Source organism: Notechis scutatus, chromosome Z, assembly GCF_049901735.1.
Source record: "Notechis scutatus isolate UNSWTSFEM ecotype Mainland chromosome Z, rNotScu1.2, whole genome shotgun sequence".
In the NCBI taxonomy this organism is placed as follows: Eukaryota; Metazoa; Chordata; class Lepidosauria; order Squamata; family Elapidae; genus Notechis; species Notechis scutatus.
This window is the reverse complement of record NC_142025.1, coordinates 21,909,570-21,930,789: the sequence shown is the minus strand read 5'-3', so window position 1 is coordinate 21,930,789 and position 21,220 is coordinate 21,909,570. Positions and strand designations below refer to the sequence as shown.

At 33.5% G+C, this 21,220-nt stretch overlaps 1 protein-coding gene across 1 annotated transcript in view; it reads right to left on the bottom strand.

Annotated features, from left to right (window-relative positions):
* The window catches only part of RBMS3 (RNA binding motif single stranded interacting protein 3), a 355,783-nt gene extending 343,129 nt beyond the window's left edge, over window positions 1-12,654 (bottom strand). Inside the window, exon 1 of the mRNA XM_026681344.2 lies at window positions 12,491-12,654. Coding sequence (XP_026537129.2) covers window positions 12,491-12,633 — 143 coding nt within the window. The 5' untranslated portion in view covers window positions 12,634-12,654. The remainder of the gene's footprint in view (window positions 1-12,490) is intronic.
* Window positions 12,655-21,220: the final 8,566 nt, after the last annotated feature.

Genomic DNA, 21,220 nt, shown 5'->3' with positions numbered 1-21,220 from the left:
CACATATATCTATAATTGTTTAGATTAGTTCAATACACAGTAAGTAAAATTCCACTTTGACATCTAGTGCAGTGGCCCCTAACTTTTCTAGCATCAAGGAGTTGTTTTGGAAGAAAAAATTGTCTTCCACAGACCAGGGGAGAAGGGATATGGTTTCGTGCACAATCTAGATCCCACACATACATAGATGAAGCTTCACTTGCTCACCTGCCACTTGCACAGTCTGGTTTCTAACAGGCCACAGACTGGTACCAGTCTGCAGCCCAGGAATTGGGAATCCCTGATCTAATGGATAACAAATAGTTATTGAAAAAAAAGTGTTCCTCACATCAAGTCTAATGTTTCTAAATTTATTTTTTTCATAAAATTATTTAGGAAAAATAAAATCAAAGCATCTCTGTATTGCATAATGATACTCTAATCCTGCACAATTAGTGTAAGCAGGGTCTAAATTTACAATCCAAAACAAGTGTGCAGTTCTTAATCTTGTGTTTGCACTCCCTAGGATTTTCTCTCTCTGATTGCTAAAATTAGCAGTGTAGATCGCCAGCATTCTAAAAGAGAAAACATGTAAAAGATAAACCACATCTCCTACAAAAAAAAATCAATGTTGTATTTTTAATAAAATGTTTCTTCATCCTACTGTGCCAAAAAAAGGAAAACCAAGCAATATGACTTCATCTACTTTGCCTACTAGAATTCCTAGCTCTTTCCTACAAAATTTTAACAGTAGCCTCAAGTACCAAAATATTGCCTACTTGCATTAACATGTTTGCTTCAACATGGTTTCTTGAATTAGCCAGGGCTTAAGGTACATTAAGCAGAAAACAATTAACTACCTCACTACATTTATATATAATCCTTCATTTAACTATGGAAATTCATATAACTTAATGACAAAGAGCAAGTCTAGCCACTGAATTCTATAGAAAGAATTGCTTATAGAGAAAGTTCCCATTTTAACTTGGAAGTACAATTAAGGCTTGGTGGGTATAAAAATTTGGAAATCAATCCACTCTCAACCAGTTCTAAAATTCTTATTTGGTTTTCATTTTGAAGAGAAAAAGACTGTGCTGCAGTTTTTTGCTGTTTTCTGGAAAATTACTCTCTGGATATTTAAATAACAAAAAGTTCAAAAGGAAATTGTTCTTGTTGTTATTTGTCCTTCTCCTTCCTGCATGACAAGAAATTCACAAGAGAATTTCTATCTAGATATCATAATCAGTTATGTCTGAACACGTGAATATACCCTTGTGCTCCTGGAATTTGTCATTTCCTTTCAATACAGCTTTCTAAGAAGTTGGCAACTAATGTTAATGATTACTTCTTCTGTGGAAAGAAAGGGTAGGATTCTTAAGCTCAACAAGATCCTGTAATACTTTAAGCATTACATAGCTCTTAACATTTTGAATTTTTCCTTTAGGTTCGTTGGTAGAGCAACAATAACTTCAAAGTTTCATGTTTCATCCTGTAGAGAAGAAAGTCCACTGCATTTCATGATTAAGCATGGAAGCTCCAGATGCAGGTCTAGGCAACTATTATTTGTTCTTTGGTAGGCCATGGTTGCTTTTTTTTTTTTTGTAAATTTTTTATTGGTTTTTAAAGACAAACATAAACAAACAAAACATAAAAACATCAACCTTTCTTCCATAAGTATACGAGCAGTGTGCCTGTTGGTTTACACATTTTTTGTGTGCGTCCATTTCATAGTCTTCAATTACAGTTACATTGCATAATAGCTCATATTATCAATCAGAAATAGAATACCCTAGTATCATTATTAATCAATCATTTGACAATAATTTTATTCATTCATATTTTGCGAGATAAGTATAATTTAACTATATAACTATAATTTAAAATAGTATTATTTTGTATAATCCTCCCAAATCTATCCTAAAAACATTTTGTAGATATAGTAAAAAAGAAAAAAAAAGTACATCTTTATATATTTATTATTTTCTAAAATTCTACATATTTCATTATTGTATTTTATTATCTAACCATTGATAGAAAAGGTCCCAAATTTTGTAAAATTGTTTATCCTCTTGTTCTCTAATTTCAAATGTCAATCTACTCATTTCAGCACATTCCAATATTTTCTTAATGATGTGATGGTATTTTCTCATTTTTCCAGTTTTTAGCAAATACAATCCTAGCCGCTGTTAATACATTTACAATCAGGTATTTCAAATCTTTGCTATATGTATCAGGTAAAATTCCCAATAAAAATATCTCTGGTTTCAAATCTATATGTTTTTTTGTCATTTTTTCCAACCACATGTGGATTTTAGTCCAGTATTTTCTAGCGTCCGCACAGGTCCACCACATATGGTAATATGAGCCAGGTATCTGATGACATTTCCAACATTTTCGGATTTGTTCTTGAACATTCTTGCTATTCTTGTCGGGGGAAAATGCCACCTGTAAAACATCTTATACAGATTTTCTTTATATGTTGTTGACATTGTCATTTTATAATTTTGAGACCACAATTTTTGCCATTTCTCTAAATCAATCCCATATCCAAAATTCTTCCCCCAAGCAATCATAGTTTCTTTAACTTGTTCTTCTTCTAGTTTAATTTCTAATAAATATCCATACAGTTTTTTAATCACCTTTTCATCAGTACCTGTCAAAATCTTGTCTAAATCAGTCAATTTATCATAGAATCCTTCTGTTTTAAGATCTTTATCATACCTTAAATGTATTTGCGCATATGAAAACCAATTCATCTTTATACCCTCTTTATATTCCTCTAGATTTTGCATCGATTTAAGTTCACCCTTTTTATTCAATATTTCCCCATATCTAACTGTTCCTTTTTGTTCCTTTTTGTATATTATAGGATAAGAAAATGCTTCAATAGTCGATAACCAGACTGGAATTTTCAGATAACATTGTCTTTTAGTCTTCTCCCAATTTAACCACAAAGACTCCCGTATATGATGTCTTCTAAAATATCCCTGTATTTTTGGGGAGGCGGAGCTGACGTCGCGACAGTACTGCATGCAATCTCGGAGGTCTGAGATTGCAGCTGATATCTTTGCCTCTGGACGGTCCCAATGGACCTAAACCGTCCCGAAGAGACGGTGATAGTGAAGGGCACAACCTGTGGATCCCAGGGATATCGCAAAGTCCCTGGTTGATCCAGGAGAAGCCCTTCCTGCCGGTGGCAGAGAGGCAGCTATTAAAGCTGCTGAAGTTGGGACAGCTCTGATCAGAAGAGACTGGAAAGAGAAAGTGTGTCGGTTTGGTGAGAACTTTTTTTTACCATTACTCTAAGACTTAAAGGGACACTCTAAGGAAAAGGAAAAATCTGTAAAAGTTTTGACAGAACGGAATAAGTGGCGGTTTTTAAACGGAAACGTCAAAGTAAGGCTTGGCTTTTTATTTTTATTTTTTTCTTATTACTGGACTTCTATCGCGATTTAACATTTGCTAACTGGACTGGCTTCTTTCTTATTTATATCTATTTTTTCTTCCCTTTTTTGACTTTGCAAAGAGGCTCCCTTTAGTTACTTTTATATATATATATATAATCTTCCCTTTTCTTTTTTTTTAACTTCTACTACGTTTTGCCTGGGAAAGGAGGGGGAAAGGAGGGGAAAAGTGACAGTAAAGAAACTTTGTAACACTGCCAACTAGAGGCTTGAAAATGTTTTAGACGAAGCTAAGAGGCTGAGAAAGAAAGATCTGAGACTCCCTTTCAAGGACATTGCTACGTGATAAGATAGAGGGAAGAGCACGGGAGAGTGTTATTGCAGGTGTTCTTCTGGATTTCTATCAACATTGAAGCTTGGTTTTGAAGTTTGTGGAGAAGAGAGCCATAATAAGAGCCTTGGACAATTAAATAAAATGCCGTGTGTCCTTTTTATTTTTTCTAAGTTGTGCTACCCCTCCTTACCAGCTGTATTGTACTTCTCTTTTTTTTTTGAACTCTTATTTTTGTAATATCTCCATTTTTGCTTTTTATTTTAAAGGGAAAGCCTCAAAAATTTTTCCTTTTTTTTCTTTTTCTTTCTCCTTTGGGATTTTTTGTCCTTCCATCTATCTTTTTTGGGTTTTTTTTATGTCCTTTTTTTTTATTCGAGACTTTTTAATTGGATTAAGGTGTTGAAGAACCTGAAGAATTTTTTCTCTTCTTTTTTGTTTTTTTTAAACTTCTTTTTGTTTTTTCCTCTCTTTTTACTCAACTATTGATTGGATTAAGGTTCAGAAGAACCTGAAGAAATTTTCTCCCCTTTTCTTTTTACTACTATTGGGCTTTTTACTCTCTACCATTTTTATTTTTCACCTTGGATTATAATTGGCTATTCCATAAATTGGATTAAGATTTAAAAGAATTTGAAGATTTTGAATTGTTTAAAATGAGCAGGAAACTCATACCTTATGACGTTTAAACTTCTACTTCTGCCTCCCCACCATCTGGTGGACAACGTTTAATCCAGACAATGTTAAAGCAAGATAAAGAACAAGAAAAAGTGACTCTACAGATGATTATGCAAGGAATCTAAGATCTTAAAACAAAATCAGACACTATTGAAAAGAGAATAGAGAACATTGAACAAAGAACAGAGAACATTGAACAAAGAAAAGAGAACATTGAACAAAGAACAGGAAAGACTGATGAAAAAATGGAAAATATTCAACAAATGATGGTGAAGTATGATGAGAGATTCCAAAAAAATCAAAGAAGATAAACAAAGACATAAGAAGATTGGAAACATTGATAGTAGATTAACAGTGGTTGAACAAGATAAAAGTGGGATGCTGAGATGGGAGATGGACAGATCAGAATTTTATCTCAGATTCCAAAACATAGCGGAAGAAAAAGGACAAAATCTAGCTGAGATAATGATAGAAATACTGGCTGAAGCTTTGGAAATAACTGAAGAGAAGATGATGGATGGAGTAGATGAGGTATACAGAGTCTTTACAAGATATGTGGTGAGAAATAACCTACCAAGAGAAGTTCATATCAGATTTACAAAAAAAAAGCCATTAAAACACAAATATTACAAGTGGTAAGAGAGAAAACATTGAAATACAAAGGCAAGGAGATTGTGGTTTTAAAACAAATACCTAGAAGAGTGAGAGAGATGAGAAGAGAATACCGATTCCTGACTAAAATGTTATTGGAAAAAAGGTGAATTATAGACGGCTCATTCCAGAAGGTCTAATGTTCACATGGCAAGAACAGAGACATAGAATTGATTCAATTGAGAAAGAAGAATCGTTTTACGCAGAATTTTTTGGAAGGAGAGAGGAAGAGGCAGAAAAATAGATCTCACTAATTGAATTTCAAGAGGACCAAATGGGGACTGAAAAAGAAGAAGGCGCAGTAGGTGGACAAGTAGAAATCAAAGAACAACGTGAACCAAGATCTACGAGAGCTGCCAAACCTAACTACAAAATATAATCATGGAAGAGAAAAAACTGATTACAATGAATATAAATGGACTTAAATCAGCTGCTAAAAAAAGGAAAATTTTCCATAAATTAGAGAAATTAAAATTTGATATAATTTGTCTGCAAGAAGTACATATTAAAAAACAATATGAACAACTGTTGGTACAGCCAAAATTAGGGAAAATATTTACTTCTTTGACTCAATGTAAGAAAAGAGGAGTGGTTTTATATATTAAGGAGACCATCTCAGCAAAACTGATTCATACTGATGAAGATGGAAGAGTATTAATGGTGGAAATAATGGACAACAATATGAAAACACTCCTGATTGCAATTTATGCTCCGAACGATAAACAAGAAGAATTCTACAAAAAATTACACATGAAAATAATTGGACTGGACTATGTCAATATAATTATGATGGGAGATTTCAATGGAATTGTAGACAATAAATTGGACTACATAGCAACAACAACAAAGCAAAACAGAAAGATTCTCCCTAGATCTTTTTTTAAAATGATAGATGAAACAAATTTAAAAGATATATGGAGAGAAAGAAATGCTAAAACCAAACATTATACTTTTTACTCAAACAGACACTTATCATGGTCCAGAATAGATATGATTTGGATCTCAATAGAACTAATATCTAACATTCAAGAAACAAACATTGAAACAAGTACTTGGGCAGACCACAATCCAATGACAATTAAATGGAAAGGACAAAAAAGAAGATCGAGATGGACGTTAAATAATACTGTTTTAAAGAAAAAAGACTTCACACAGTGGATGGAGAAAGAATTGGCCTTCTTCTTTAGAGAAAATAAAAAAGAAGATACTTCAATTCAGAATGTTTGGGACACAATGAAGGCATATGCCAGAGGCTTGATAATAGACTATACAAGGAAAAGGAACATCAGGAAAAGGCAAGCCACTAAAGTTCTAGAAGATGAGCATAAAAGACTTGAAAAAGAACCACAGAAAATGCCACAGAAAAAAGACATTAAACTAAAACTGGACATAATTAAACACAAAATGGGTCAAATAGAGAAAGAAGAATTAGCACAGAAAATTAGAAGTGCTAAACCGAACTACTTTGAAGATGCAAACAAACCAGGTAGATGGTTAGCATATAAATTGAGAAAGGAGAAAGAATCAAGGAAAATATTGCAGTTAATAGATGATCAAGGTCAAGTTTGCTACGGCAACAAAGAGAAAAAGGAAATTATTCGAGACTTCTATGGACAACTATATAAGCAAGAGAATATTGATGAGGAAAGAGTCAAACAGTATTTACAGAATGCTAATTTACCTAAGATACCTAAAGAGACTGAAAAAATGTTAGAAAGCAATATAACAATGATGGAATTAACTGAAGCACTTAAGAAGCAAAATAATGGAAAGGCACCAGGACCAGATGGGCTTCCGGCAGAATTTTATAAAACATTACAAGAATCGCTGAGCCTTCCACTGCTAGAAGTCATGAATGAAGTTATGTTAAAGAAGAAGATACCTAAAACATGGTCAGAAGCCTATATTACACTTATTCCAAAAGAAGAGGCTGATCCACTGCAAATTAAGAATTATAGACCTATTTCTTTCTAAATGCAGACTATAAAATTTTTGCTTCAATTTTGGCAGAAAGACTTAAAAAATACTTAAATATTTTTATTCATCCTCACCAAAATGGATTTCTGCCAAAGAGACAAATTAAAGATAATATGAGAGTAATTTTGGATACTTTGGAATATTATGAGGCACACCCCGAAAAACAAATGGCATTGATATTTTTAGACGCACAAAAGGCATTCGATAATGTGAATTGGAGATTCACATTATTATTATTGGAACAGATGGTTTTGCCAGAAAATTCATTCAAGCAATAGAAGCCATATACCATAAGCAAACGGCAAAGGTAATGATAGAGGGAGAACTGACAGATCCCATCAATATAAGAAAAGGTACAGGACAAGGATGCCCACTATCACCTTTGCTATTTGTACTAACTTTGGAAGTGTTGAATAGAAATATTAGAGACTTATAAGAGTATAAAAGGAATGAAAATTAAAAAAGAAGAATTTAAATTACAAGCCTTTGCGGACGATTTGGCTTTCATATTAGAAGATCCTTTAGAAACAGCACCTCAGCAGTGCCACAGGCTGATAGCTTCCATGCCACGTCACATTGAGGCAGTAATTGCTGCAAAAGGGGCCCAAACCAAGTACTGAGTACATATGCTTGCTTATACTTTTCAGAGGTCCGATATTGCTCTATGTACAAAGTGTACACTACTATTACTGTTAATCTTCTCACCACCCCTTATCACCCATCCCCCCCACTTGACTGTTTCCTCGTATGATTTGATTGCTGATTGTACCCTATGACTATCATTAAGTGTTGTACATTATGATTCTTGATTTTTAACGAATGTACCTTTTCTTTATGTATACTGAGAGTATTTACACCAAGACAAATTCCTTGTGTGTCCAATCATACTTGGCCAATAAAGTATTCTATTCTATTCTATTCTATGTACAATCCTTGTTTTATTGATTGCATGTAATATTCTAATTTTCTGAGATTGTGGATTTGGGGTTTTCATGAGCTGTAAGCCATAATCATCACAATTATGACAAATCACAGCTTGAACTATCTTGCTTTCCATGTAATGAGTCTATCTCATATATTAGTTTCACATCTTAAGTTGCATTACTGAAATAAATGAACTTTTGCACGATATTCTAATTTTTCAAGTTTCACCTGTATATAGCATAGTACTATTCTTTTTTTTTTTTTTAAATAAAAAATTTATTTGGATTTTCACAAAACATAATACAAGTAAAATTTCCTTTTTTGAGAATGGCATGGTCCCAGGTTATCACTTCTCTATACAGACACAAATTCAATTTCATATTCATCTTTGTGTTCTATTCCATATCTTATTACTATTTTAACATTTTCTCAATAATTTTTCCCTTCGTTTTGTCAATCTTACTTTTAATTATCTCATTCCTTTCTAAATTCAATTATATATATATCTTTTTCTAAGTTTCAATACCTTTCTAGTCATTATATTTATACTTTTGTCTGTCCTGTTTCAATTTCATATTTTCTTTTCTCATTAAACACAATTTTTCCCTGTAGTTACTAATTGGAGTATGACACCTTTGTATCTTGTATTTTTATCCATTCAACTCTTATTTAAACTTCAATTTATGCCTTTACAATTATAACATTCGATATAACACATAACTTCCAGTTGAATTCTGCTTGGTACATTCTTAAAATACACACTAAGTTCTTAAAGAGAAAATGTATATATAACAATAATAAATAAAATACTTATTCTATTCCAATTCAGCTCTATCATTGATGTTGGTTATAATCTTTGATATCTTTACCATTTCTTTTCAATAGGGTATCATACTTCTAGGAACACTTATAATATTTCCATAATTTTTTCATGTTTGTTTCATATTCCTCTTCACTTAAATTTTTATAACACATTTATAATAATTGAAATGTTCCCCTCCTTTCCTAATTTCATTCTCTCATTCTTTTTATTTCATTTATTTATTAAACATTCCATTCCATTACAATGAGTATTTTATCTATCATTTTAATCACACTTGTTTCATATTTTCAAAGTTCATTTCTATTTCTAATATAACAATACTATCTTATGTACTCTTGCAGAATTCCCCTTTCAATTAAGTTTTCACCCATTATCTCTGTGTCTTCTAAATAGGCTTATACCCTTAATCCTTGAAACATTTTCCCTGTTTCTCTATGTCCTGTTTCTGTCCTTTATAATTTCTTTTCCTTTCCCTCTTCCCCCTTTTCTTCTCCTTTCCCTTTTTCTCTCTCTAATTCTGATTCTCTCTTCTGTAATCCTCTCTTCTGTTTCTTCCTAATGTTGTAATTACTTTTCAAACTATTCTTTTTTGTTTTTTCAGATCTTAAATTTTTCACTCTCTTTCCCCCCTTTCCTTTCTTTTCCCCACATAGAAATACTTGATCATTGAAGATGGCTTCTTCTTTGTCCCGCCCTTCTTGTTCTACAGGCATTTCCTGTTGTTTCTCCTAGTTCAGGATCTCCACTTCTAAAAATTGAAATATGAAGCCAAAAGAACCTCTTCCTTCTTGTGCATCTTCTTTCTGTTTTTTAAGTTCCATTCTCAATTCTTCCAAGAGTGATACAATTTTTAAAACTTTTAAACAACCACCCAATTAATTTTAGTCCTTTAGATCCAATAGACAAAAATCCAAAAATCACCAAGTAATCCAAATAATCCAAAGCTGTTTCTTCTTGCTTCTTTTTTTCCACTTTCTCTTCCTCTTATCTTGTTACAAAGTTTCAGTTAAAATGTATCTTTTAGGAATCTTGTTAAAGTTTCACTGTTAATTCCTATCACTTCCAGGTGGTCTCCTCCATTTTCCAGATCCCACCCTTTTGTTTTCTTCCTTCTTTTAAAAGTCTTTGAGAATCCAGAAATCTTTATTATTTGACATTTTATTTTCAGCTTAAATGCCTGTTAACGTCAAAGTGGATTTTTGCCAGTTTCTTGCTTAAATCTCTTAGTTGTCAATATAGGGAAGAAAAGAAAAAACCCAAATCCTTTCCCTTCCCTCTCTCATTTGCCGCTTCAAAGTCTTCTTTGGGAACAATGTTGTTCTTTATAATTCAAATTCCAGGGTACCTTATATTGTTGCTTTTTCAGGTCGACCCAGTCAGCTAAAACTTTATCTTCTTATCTTCCTCCTGCACATTCTTTTCCAGTCAAGTTCTTCTTTGAGGTGGCCATTTCTGACCACTGCTGCAACCGCCTTCGGGAAAGGGAGTAATGGCCAGCTAGGGAGGAGAGATGTGACTCTTCTCGACCCTGCTGGCAGTCTCCCCCCTCTTCACCACCTCTATGGGGTGGCTTAGCCCCGAAACCAGCCAGCTCAGGGCGCTCCAGCGGCGAGCACAGATCAAAACTGCACATGATCGCAGCCTGTCACTGAACAGCATAGTACTATTCTGTGCTATACATTGATAATGCTATACATTGATAATGGTTTTTAATATATCAGCATTTCTCATATAGATAGTCCTTGATTTATCATCAGACCTTTCAAATCTACCACGAGCTAGTTATTACTGTTTTTGAAGTTACCACCTTCCCCACAGTCACATGATCATATTTTAGGTGTTTGGCATTTGGATCACCATTACGGTCATCATGCAGTCACATGGCTGCAATCTACAATGTTTTTGCCTGGTGTTTATTTTCAGTTCCTAGCCAAAAAATAAGCATACATCAGGAAAAATGCATTTGCTTAACAATCATGGCTTTCATTTTACAACTGCCTTACAAAATACTGAAAAACCTAATCTAGTCATATATGCCTTGACTTATAACTGCAATGACTTACAATCATAATTTTGACTGAATTATGGTTGTAAATTGAGTACTACCTGAATTCTACCTGAATTTGATCCAGAAGAAATCACAAGCCTTTATATAGGGCTGGATGGGTCTTCTCATCTTCTACATCCCATCTTGCCACTTAACTCTGTAACGTCCTGCGTAAGAAGTCTACAACATGAAGGCATGTACTGCAAAATCCTCTTCAGAATAGCCTGCTCCAATATGGGAAAAGCAAGGGAGTCCAATGGAAAGAGTAGGGTTACCGGCCATGCTTCCTTAAAAAATGACAATTGCAATTAAGTGACAACATTAAAAAAAGAACAGAAAGTAGAATTAAAAAACTATCCTCCCTAACAGTAATGTACCCTCATAACATACAATTATGCATATTCTTTGTGGGCTTGAACTGAAGGCTAAGGAAATGTAAAGGGACAAAATAAACATTAGATTTTAAAACCAAGGATTCAGGGAAGAGATCCTAGACAACAGAAGAAATGGATAAAGTTAGTGCTAATCAAAAGAGAAATATGGAAATATATCAAAAGCCTAAGGAAGGAAGAACTGTAGAAAGTTGAAAGAAGGATGTAAGTTGTAATGAGCCAAAAAAATGCTGGGTTATAACTGTAATTGATGACAGTGCTCCTCCACAGAATTGGTTTCATATTTTTAATTATAAACAGAGCTAAAACGAAATAATAAAAGACTTTATGAAATACATGTCTTCTTACTGTAGCAATTGATTATAGATACTATATATAATTTACCTATCTGAGAGGTTATTTAATACCAATCTGACAAATACAGTCATAAAGACAAATGAACAAATTTCAAAATCCAAGGATCCACTCCAAGGATGGGCATATAAATATGTGATATATGTTCAGTGCACGTTTAGTGTATATATGTTCCCCTTTTGCGTTATAGATTTCCCAAGGCAAAACTATTTTTCCAGCATCAGATAAAGTAAGATTTAACACTTAAGACCATCCTAGCTTGGGAAATTCTGAAGTGGCTGAGAAGAAAGATCGGAAGAAGAATGCCAAACTCAAATGAACTCATCAGTCCTGAGCAGTTAATTGAAACTAAACATTACCAACTCATGATGACAGGAATACTGTTAATAGAACATTGAAGCTGAGAGATGTGTAGAAATAAAAGAATAATATATTTCATTTCTTTAATTTTACTCAAACAAAAAGATTCAAAGCAACATTTATCCAGATATTTGATATTAATAGCTTGCTAATTTGGAAGGGTTAAGATTTTCAAGGGATTAGATCTCACCCAAAAAGTTCCTCCTATAATAGCCATTGGGATACATGTCTGTTGTCTTTCTATATCTGTTCTCTTTTCCACTGCAACAAATTTCCTCAGCAACCACTAATACATGCCTTACTCAGTGTCAAGTGAACATTTTAACATTTTCCTAAAAAGTCTGCATAACCATTATGTTTTTTTGTCCAGCAGAGGTTATCAGGACGTTTCTATCACTCTCCAGACCAAGATGCAAGTTTTTATCAGATGTTACCCAAAGGCAAGCCACACACTTAATTACTTCATCTGCACATAAATAAAGGTTCAAAGTTGTTGGGAACCATCTGTCCTTGCACATGTGATTCAGAAAAACAGAACAAGTGGGAAACAGAACAAGTAATTTTACTTACGGCTGGCACAGTTTGATTAGGTCCTGGTCAGTGGTGCCTGGAGGAAGGCCTCGGATGTACAGGTTGGTTTTACTCAACTGTTCACCATTGCTGCTGTTGCTATTGTTATTGCTACTATTACTACTGGGGCTGGGAGGAGCCATGGGATGGCAAGCTGGTGCATAGGAATGCTGAAAAAGAGAGAGAGGAATATTGGGGGAAAAGATACAATAAGTTTTACAAAAGTAACCCTGGGCTGTACATACACCAGGAATACATTGCTTTTTTCAGATTTCTTTGGCATGTTGGAGATATTCTCCTTAAAATCTGGCATGCAAAGAAACCAATTACATTGGATGCAGTTTAAAAGTAACAAAATATAAATTGTATTAAATACAATTAATAAGTATGCTGCTTATTATCCTACCCTTTCCACAGACACATATAACAAAACAATTGCAATTATGGCAGTGGTCCTTGAGTTTATATCAAAGCGTTTCAAATGGCAGATACAGTGCAGGGCTCACGGATATTGTACAATCTATCCTAAGTAATGAAATGACTTACAACCACAACTGAGCCCAAATTTCTATTACTAAGTGAGACAATTATTAAGTGAATTTTGTCCATTTTACAACCTTTCTTACCTCAATTAATAAATGAACCACTGCAGTTGTTAAGTTAGCAACACAGTTATTATGAAAATTGGCCTCCCCATTGACTTTGCTTCTCAGAAGATTGCAAAAAATGATCACATGACCCTGGAACATTGCAACCATCATAAATACATTGTCAAGTGTCTGAATTTTGACTCTTGACAATGCTGCAACAATCATAGGTCTGAAAAATGGTCATAAGTAATTTTTTTCAATGCTACTGTAATAAATGAACTGTTGTAAACAATAGGAAAATTCCAAAAGTTAATCTTTTTAGTCATAGGCACTTGATTTAGAATGATCATCCCAAAGAAAAAAATGTCTGATTTTTCCATAATACTTTTTTTGCTTTACTCCAAGCTCTTACATTTTTCTAGGCTTTTAAAGAATAGGTTAATTTACAATCTGAGGTTCCTTTCTTCTAGTTTTATTGTATTTTATGATTTATAATGTGGTTTATATTATTTTGCAGAAAAAAAGAAGAAAAGAAAGGACAAAGCTAGAATGCAGGAAAAAAGAAATAAAATATAAAGAAATAGTTTCTTATTTTCTTTATAGGAATTCTAAATATAGATATAAATTAATGTCTTATTCTGGGTTACAACATAACTTTCCTTTTTTCAACAATATATTTTTCTAATTATTGAAATAATATATCATAAATTCTTTTTATTCATTGTAAAACACACACATCAAGACTGTTAAGGCAGTCAGCATTACATTTACTTATCTTTTTTCTAATCTAATCTAATCTAATGTGAATGTAGCCATCTCAACAATTTATGAGTAATGTCAAATCTTTCCACCTTTGTGCTATAATAATCTCATTGCAGTTACCATCTATAAAACAAAATTCCATGACTCTTTCCCACTGTTTGTTGGTCTGTCAAAAAGAAAAGCATCTGAGAGGGCGGAGCTGGCATCGCGAGGTCTGAAATCGCTGCTGATATCTTTGCTCCTGGACGTTCCAATCAGATCTAAACCGTCCCGAAGAGACGGTGAAAGTGAAGAGCGCATCCTGTCAATCCCAGGCATACCGCAAAGTCCCTGGTAGATCCAGGAGAAGCACTTTTTGCCAGCGGCAAAGAGGCAGCCATTAAAGCTACTGAAGTTGGGACAGCTCCAAAACGAAAGAGAGAGAGTGTGCCGGTTTGGTGAGAACTTTTTCTTTATTCTAAGATTTGAAAGGACACCCTAAGGAAAAGAAAGAATCTGTAAAAGTTTTGACAGAAGTGATTAAGCGGTGATTTTAAACAGGAATGTCAAAGTAATTTTTTCTTCTTCTCATTGCTGGATTTTCTATACATGATCTTATATTTTGAAACTGGACTGGGTTTTTTTCTTTCAGCTATTCTTTTTCTCCTTTTTGATTTTATAATATTTTAGGCTAGAGACTCCCTTTTAGTTATTTTTTTAAAATATCTTTTTCTTTTTTTAATTAATTCTTATTATATTTTGCTTGGAAAAGGAGGGGGAAAGTGAAAGCAAAAGAAACTTTGTAACACTGCCAACTAGAGGCTTGGAAATATTCTATTTCTCTTTTGACCAGACAAAGCTGAGAAAGAACTGAGACTTCTTTTCAAGGACATTGCTATTTGATAAGATAGAGGGAAGAGCATGGGAGAGTATTATTGCAGGTGCTCTTCTGGGTTTCTATCAACAGCTGGAGTCTGGTGTTGAAGCTTATAGGAAAAGAAAAGGTGATAAGTCTCTGGAGAAGAGAGTTATAACAAGAGCCTTGGATAATTAAACAAAGTGCAGTGTGCTCTTTTTATTTTTTCAAAGCTGCGCTACCCCTCCTCATCAGTTTACTTTTTGTAATAGCTATTTGGATTTTTGGCTCTTTGGAACTTGTCTTTGTTTTGTTTTGTTTTCTTCTCTTTGGAAGTTAAATTTCTATGCTTGCTTTTTATTTTAAAGGAAAAGCTTTAGTATTAATGATTCCCTTCCTTTTCTTTTTAAGGGAATAGCCTTTTTTTCTCTCTCCCTTCCTGGTATTTTTGTCTTTCCATCTACCTTCCATATTGGTTTTATTTTTTTGTTTATCTTTCTGGCCTTCTTTTTTTCTTCTTCTTCTTCTTCTTATGCATCCTTTTATATTTGAGACCTTTTAATTGGATTAAGGTATTGAAGAACCTGAAGAATTTTTCCTTTCTTTTTTTAGCTTTTTATTCTTTATTTTTCCGCCTTTTTTAGGATTTTACAACTTTTTCTTTTGTGTGTGTGTGTTTATGGTCTTTTCCTTCATTTTTGAATTTTTACTGTTATCTAACCAATTGATTGGATTAAGGTATACAAGAACCTGAAGAATTTTTTTTATTATTATTATTATTATTATTACTATTTGGCTTCTTTTTTCCTACTATTTTTATTTGGAACTGCAATTGGTTATTTCACAATTGGATTAAGGTCTAGAAGAACCTGAAGATTTTGAATTGCTCGAAATGAGTAGGAAATTAACAGCTCCTGGTTCCTCAACTTCTACTTCTTCCTCTCCACCATCTGGAGGACAACGTTCAATACAGACAATGTTAAAGCAAGAAAAAGAACAAGAAAAAGTGACCCTGCAGATGATTATGCAAGGAATTCAAAATATTCAAACAAGATCAGAGAATATTGAAAAGAGAATAGAGAACATCGAACAAAGAACAGGGAAAACCAATGAAAAAGTGGAGAACATCCAACAAATGATGATGAAGTATGATGAGAGACTCCAAAAAATTGAAGAAGATAAACAAAGAGACAAGAAGATTGGAGACATTGTTAACACATTAATTGTGGTTGAACAAAATAAAAGTGGTATGCTGAGATGGGAGATGGACAGATCAGAATTTTATCTTAGATTCCAAAACAGAGGAAGAAAAAGGACAAAATCTAGCTGAGGTAATGATAGAAATATTGGCTGAAGCTTTGGAAATAACTGAAGAGAAGATGATGGATGGAATAGATGAGGTCTATCGAGTCTTCACAAGACATGCAATGAGAAATACCTTACCAAGAGAAGTTTCACATCAGATTTACAAAGAAAGCCATTAAAATGCAAATATTGCAAGTGGCAAGAGAGAAAACATTGAAATACAAAGACAAGGAGATTGTGGTCTTGAAACAAGTACCCAGAAGAGTGAGAGAGATGAGAAGAGAATACCGATTCTTGACCAAATTGCTACTTAAAAAAGAGGTGAATTATAGATGGCTGATTCCAGAAGGTTTAATGATCACATGGCAAGAACAGAGATATAGAATTGACTCAATTGAGAAAGCTGAATCATTTTACACAGAATTTTTCAGAGGGAAAGAGGAAGAGGCAGAAAAAGAAATTTCACTAATTGAATTCCAAGAGGACTGCCAAATGACGACTGAAAAAGAAGAAGGTGCAGTAGGTGGAAAGGAGGAACCCAAAGAACAATGTGAACCAAGATCCACAACAGCTGTCAAACCTAACTACAAAATATAACCATGGAAGAGAAAAAATTGATTACAATTAATATAAATGGACTTAATTCAGCTGTTAAAAGAAGGAAAACCTTCCATAAATTAGAGAAATTAAAATTTGATATAATCTGCCTACAAGAAGTACATATTAAAAAGCAATATGAACAATTGTTGATACAGCCAAAATTAGGGAAAATATTTACTGCAAGAAAAGAGGAGTGGTTTTATATATTAAAGAGACCATCCCAGCGAAATTGATTTATACTGATGACAACGGAAGAATACTAATGGTGGAAATAATGGACAATAATACAAAAACACTCCTGATTGCAATCTATGCCCTGAATGACAATCAAGAAGAATTTTATAAAAAATTTTATAAAATTTTATAAAAAATTACATATGAAAATAATTGAACTGGACTATGCTAATATAGTTATGATGGAATTGTAGACAATAAACTGGACTATACAGCACAGAAAACAATAAAGCAAAACAGAAAGACTCTCCCTAAATCTTTTTTTTTTAATGGTAGATGAAATAAACTTAAAAGATACAGGGAGAGAAAGAAATGCTAAAACTAAACAATACACCTTCTACTCAAATAGACATTTATCTTGGTCCAGAATAGATATGATATGGATGTCAACAGAATTGTTAACTAATATTCAAGAAATAAATATTGAAACAAGTACTTGGGCTGATCACAATCCAATGACAATTAAATGGAAAGGACAAAGAAGAAGATCTAGATGGACGTTAAATAATACTATTTTAAAGGAAAAAGACTTCACACAGTGGATGGAGAAAGAACTGGCTTTTTTCTTTAGAGAAAACAAAAAAGAAGATACATCAATCCAGAATGTATGGGATGCAATGAAGGCATATGCCAGAGGCTTGATAATAGACTATACAAGGAAAAGAAATACCATGAAAAGATTAGCCTCTAAGGCATAAGAGGATGAGTATAAAGGACTTGAAAAAGAGCTACAGAAAATGCCACAGAAAAAGGACATTAAGTTAAAAATGGATATAACCAAACATAAAATGGGTCTAATAGAAAAAGAAGAATTAGCACAGAAAATTAGAGGTGCTAAAGAGAACTACTTTGAAGATGCAAATAAACCAGGTAGATGGTTAGCATATAAATTGAGAAAGGAGAAAGAATCAAGGAAAATATTGCAGTTAATATATGATCAAGGCCAAGTTTGCTATGGTAGTAAAGAGAAGAAGGAAATCATTCGAGACTATTATGGGAAACTATACACACAAGAGAATATTGATGAGGAAAGAGTTAAACAGTATTTATAGAATGCTAATTTACCCCAGATACCTAAAGAGATTGATACAATGTTAGAAAGCAATATAACGATGATGGAGTTAACTGAAGCACTCAAGAAGCAAAATAATGGTGCTTTCCGGTTTGCTAGCCTTCGGCGGCTGCAGGGATTTGCAACCGCGCGATCCCTGCTGCGTTCGCCGCCAAGGTTCCCCCGATCCATTTGGATCTGGGGGATATAGCTGCCCCATAGAGGCAGCTGAAGATAGGGGGGATCCGGCAAGGGGTTTGGAGGTGCCGCAAACCCCCTCCCCAGCCGGCTAAACTCCCTTTTCCCGAGGCGGAGGAACGGCGGTCAGTAATGGCCGCCACAAAGAAAGCTGCAGCCGGGTAAGCAAGTGCAGGAGGGAGAAAACTGGAGAAAGTGAAAGGTGCTTTTAACCGGGACAAGACGGGAGAAAGTGATTTGGAACCTTGAAAGCTGTTAAGGATATATTGTTCCTTGTGAGAGCCACAAGCTGCGAATACCCTAAAGGGGAAAGTTTTTTTTTTCTTTGTTCTACTCTCCTTCCTAAAGTGACAGCGGGGAAAAAAAATCTTTTTGGCTGTGAGTGGGAAGGGAGAGTGAAAAAAAAATCAGAGCAAAATTTGAAAATAAGGAGAAGATTGCCTAGAATTGCAAAGAGTTTAAAAACTTTCAAAAAATATATTTGAAAAGGATTTGTGATTACTTTAACCTCAGAAAGAAAAAGTGAAGAAGAAGAAGAAGGTATTTAAAAGAAACAGTCTGTTTGGATTGTTTGGTGATTTTGGAACCTTTGGAAATTATTTCTGATTAAATCATCTGGGTGGTTGTTTGGAAAAACATTTTCTCTACACAATGGCATCACCTGTGGATGGATTGGAACTATATATCAAAAATATGAAAGAGAAAAACAAGGAGGGGAAGATGGACTTGGCACTATTTTTCAATACTTAGAAATGGCGGTTTATATTTATGCGAAGCAGAATGAGGATGATGGGGACAAAGAAGAAGAAGAAGCCATCTTTGATGAAAAAAGGACTTTGATTGGAGACGGAAAAAAGCAAGAGAAAAAAGGAAAAGAGGTCTTTAAGATCTGAAAAAACAGCCCAAAAAGAGAAGAATAAGGTGAAAAAGGGACATTATGTTAAGAAACAACAGAAAGGGGGAAAGCAGAATAAAAGGGAGGTGGAGAGACAAGGGGTTAAAGAGGACAAGGAGAAGAAGAAGCAAGGGAGAAAGGAAGGGATGAGAAGCTCTAATGGTGGGGAGCAAGATATTAAGAAGCAAAAGTTTTTCAAAGATAATGGATAGATCTTATTGTTAATGGGATTCTAGAAAGGTACATAAGATTGCATTTTTATATCTGTATTTAGAAGTAATTATAGAAAATTAGAAATAATATGTAGCTTAAAATGTGATAAAATATCTAACATAAATAAGTGAAATTTTTGTTAAGAAAAAAAGAGTACTGTAATGAAATTACAGTAATGAAATTCAAGATTGTGATGTGGGGGGTAATAATCGTGGAAAGCATAAGTGTTCCCACAAAGGCATGATATTCAATTGAAATGGATAAAATGTTTAAGATATAAATGATTGTTAAAATTAATGATTAGAACATGGTATACTAGTAAAATCTTTTGTGAAATGAGATTTGAAGTAGAAGAAGGAGGAACATTTCAACGAAATATTGAGCTATAATATGTGATGTGGGGGGGGATAATTATGGAAAATAGGGCTCTCATAAAAGTATGTGATTTAATTGAAAAGTAATGAGTTAAACGTCTAAGATATGAATGAATATCAATACTAATGAATAGATTTGCATTATTTTTGATTATATAGTATAATTTTAGAATGTACCAGACAGAATCCCAATGTATGTTATGTATTTTATATTAGGTATTATAAATATAAGGGAAAAAGATAAAGGCATCATACTCCATATAGTGTACAGGAGAAGTATTTCTTTTTTTTTAAAGAAGAAAAATAAATGATTGGCTGGAATAGAACAGACAAAGAATAATAAATATTAGGATATGAATTGAGAGGAGGGGAAAAAAAATTGAGAAAATTTAAAGGAGAGGAGAAGTTATATAGAAAATTGAAAATGTTAATAAGATATGAAATGGTATGTAAAATGAATATGAAACTGAACTTGTGTCTGTACCAAGAGTTTTAACCCGGGACTAAGCAACTTTCAGAAAAGAGATTTTTTATGCTTTTATGTTTTGTGTTTATGTGTATTTATGCATTGTTTGTCTTGAAAATAAAAACTTGTTTTAAATATAAAAAAAAAGAAGCAAAATAATGGAAAGGCACCAGGCCCAGATGGACTTTCGGCAGAATTTTACAAAACATTACAAGAATCGTTGAATTTTCCATTGCTAGAAGTTATGAAGATGATAAAGAAGAGGATACCAAAATCATGGTCAGAAGCTTATATTACACTTGTTCCAAAAGAGGAGGCCGATCTATTACAAATCAAGAACTATAGACCTATTTCCCTACTAAACACAGATTATAAAATTTTTGCTTCAATATTGGCAGAAAGACTTAAAAAATACTTAAATAATTTTATCCATCCTGATCAAAATGGATTTCTGCCAAAGAGACAAATTAAAGATAATATGAGAGTAATCTTGGACACTTTGGAATACTACTAGGCACATCCTGAAAAACAAATGGCTCTGATATTTCTAGATGCAGAGAAGGCATTTGATAATGTGAATTGGCGATTCATGTTATTACTGCTGGAACAGATGGGCTTTGCTAGAAAATTTATTCAAGCAATAGAAGCTATATATCATAAGCAAATGGCAAAGGTAATAGAGGGAGAACTGACAGACTCTATCGATATAAGAAAAGGAACAAGACAAGGGTGCCCACTATCACCTCTGTTGTTTCTGTTAACTTTGGAAGTGCTAAATAGAAATATTAGAGATGAAAAGAATATAAAAGGGATGAAAATTAAAAAGGAAGAATTTAAGTTGCAAGCATTTGCAGATGATCTGGTTTTTATCTTAGAAGACCCACTAGAAACAGTATCAAAATTGATAGAAAAGATAGAGACATATAGAAAGGTGGCTGGTTTGAAAATAAATAAAGATAAAACAAAGATCTTGACAAAGAATATGCTATCAAGACAAAAGGAAGAACTGGCAGACCTATTGAAAATTCAGGTCACGAATAAGATCAAGTACTTGGGGATATACTTGACAGCAAGATGCAGTACACTAAAAGAGAATAATTATATCAAACTTAAACAGCAGATAGCTCTAGATTTGGTGAAATGGGAAAATTTACAACTGTCATTAATAGGGAGAATATCAACAATCAAGATGAATATATTACCCAGA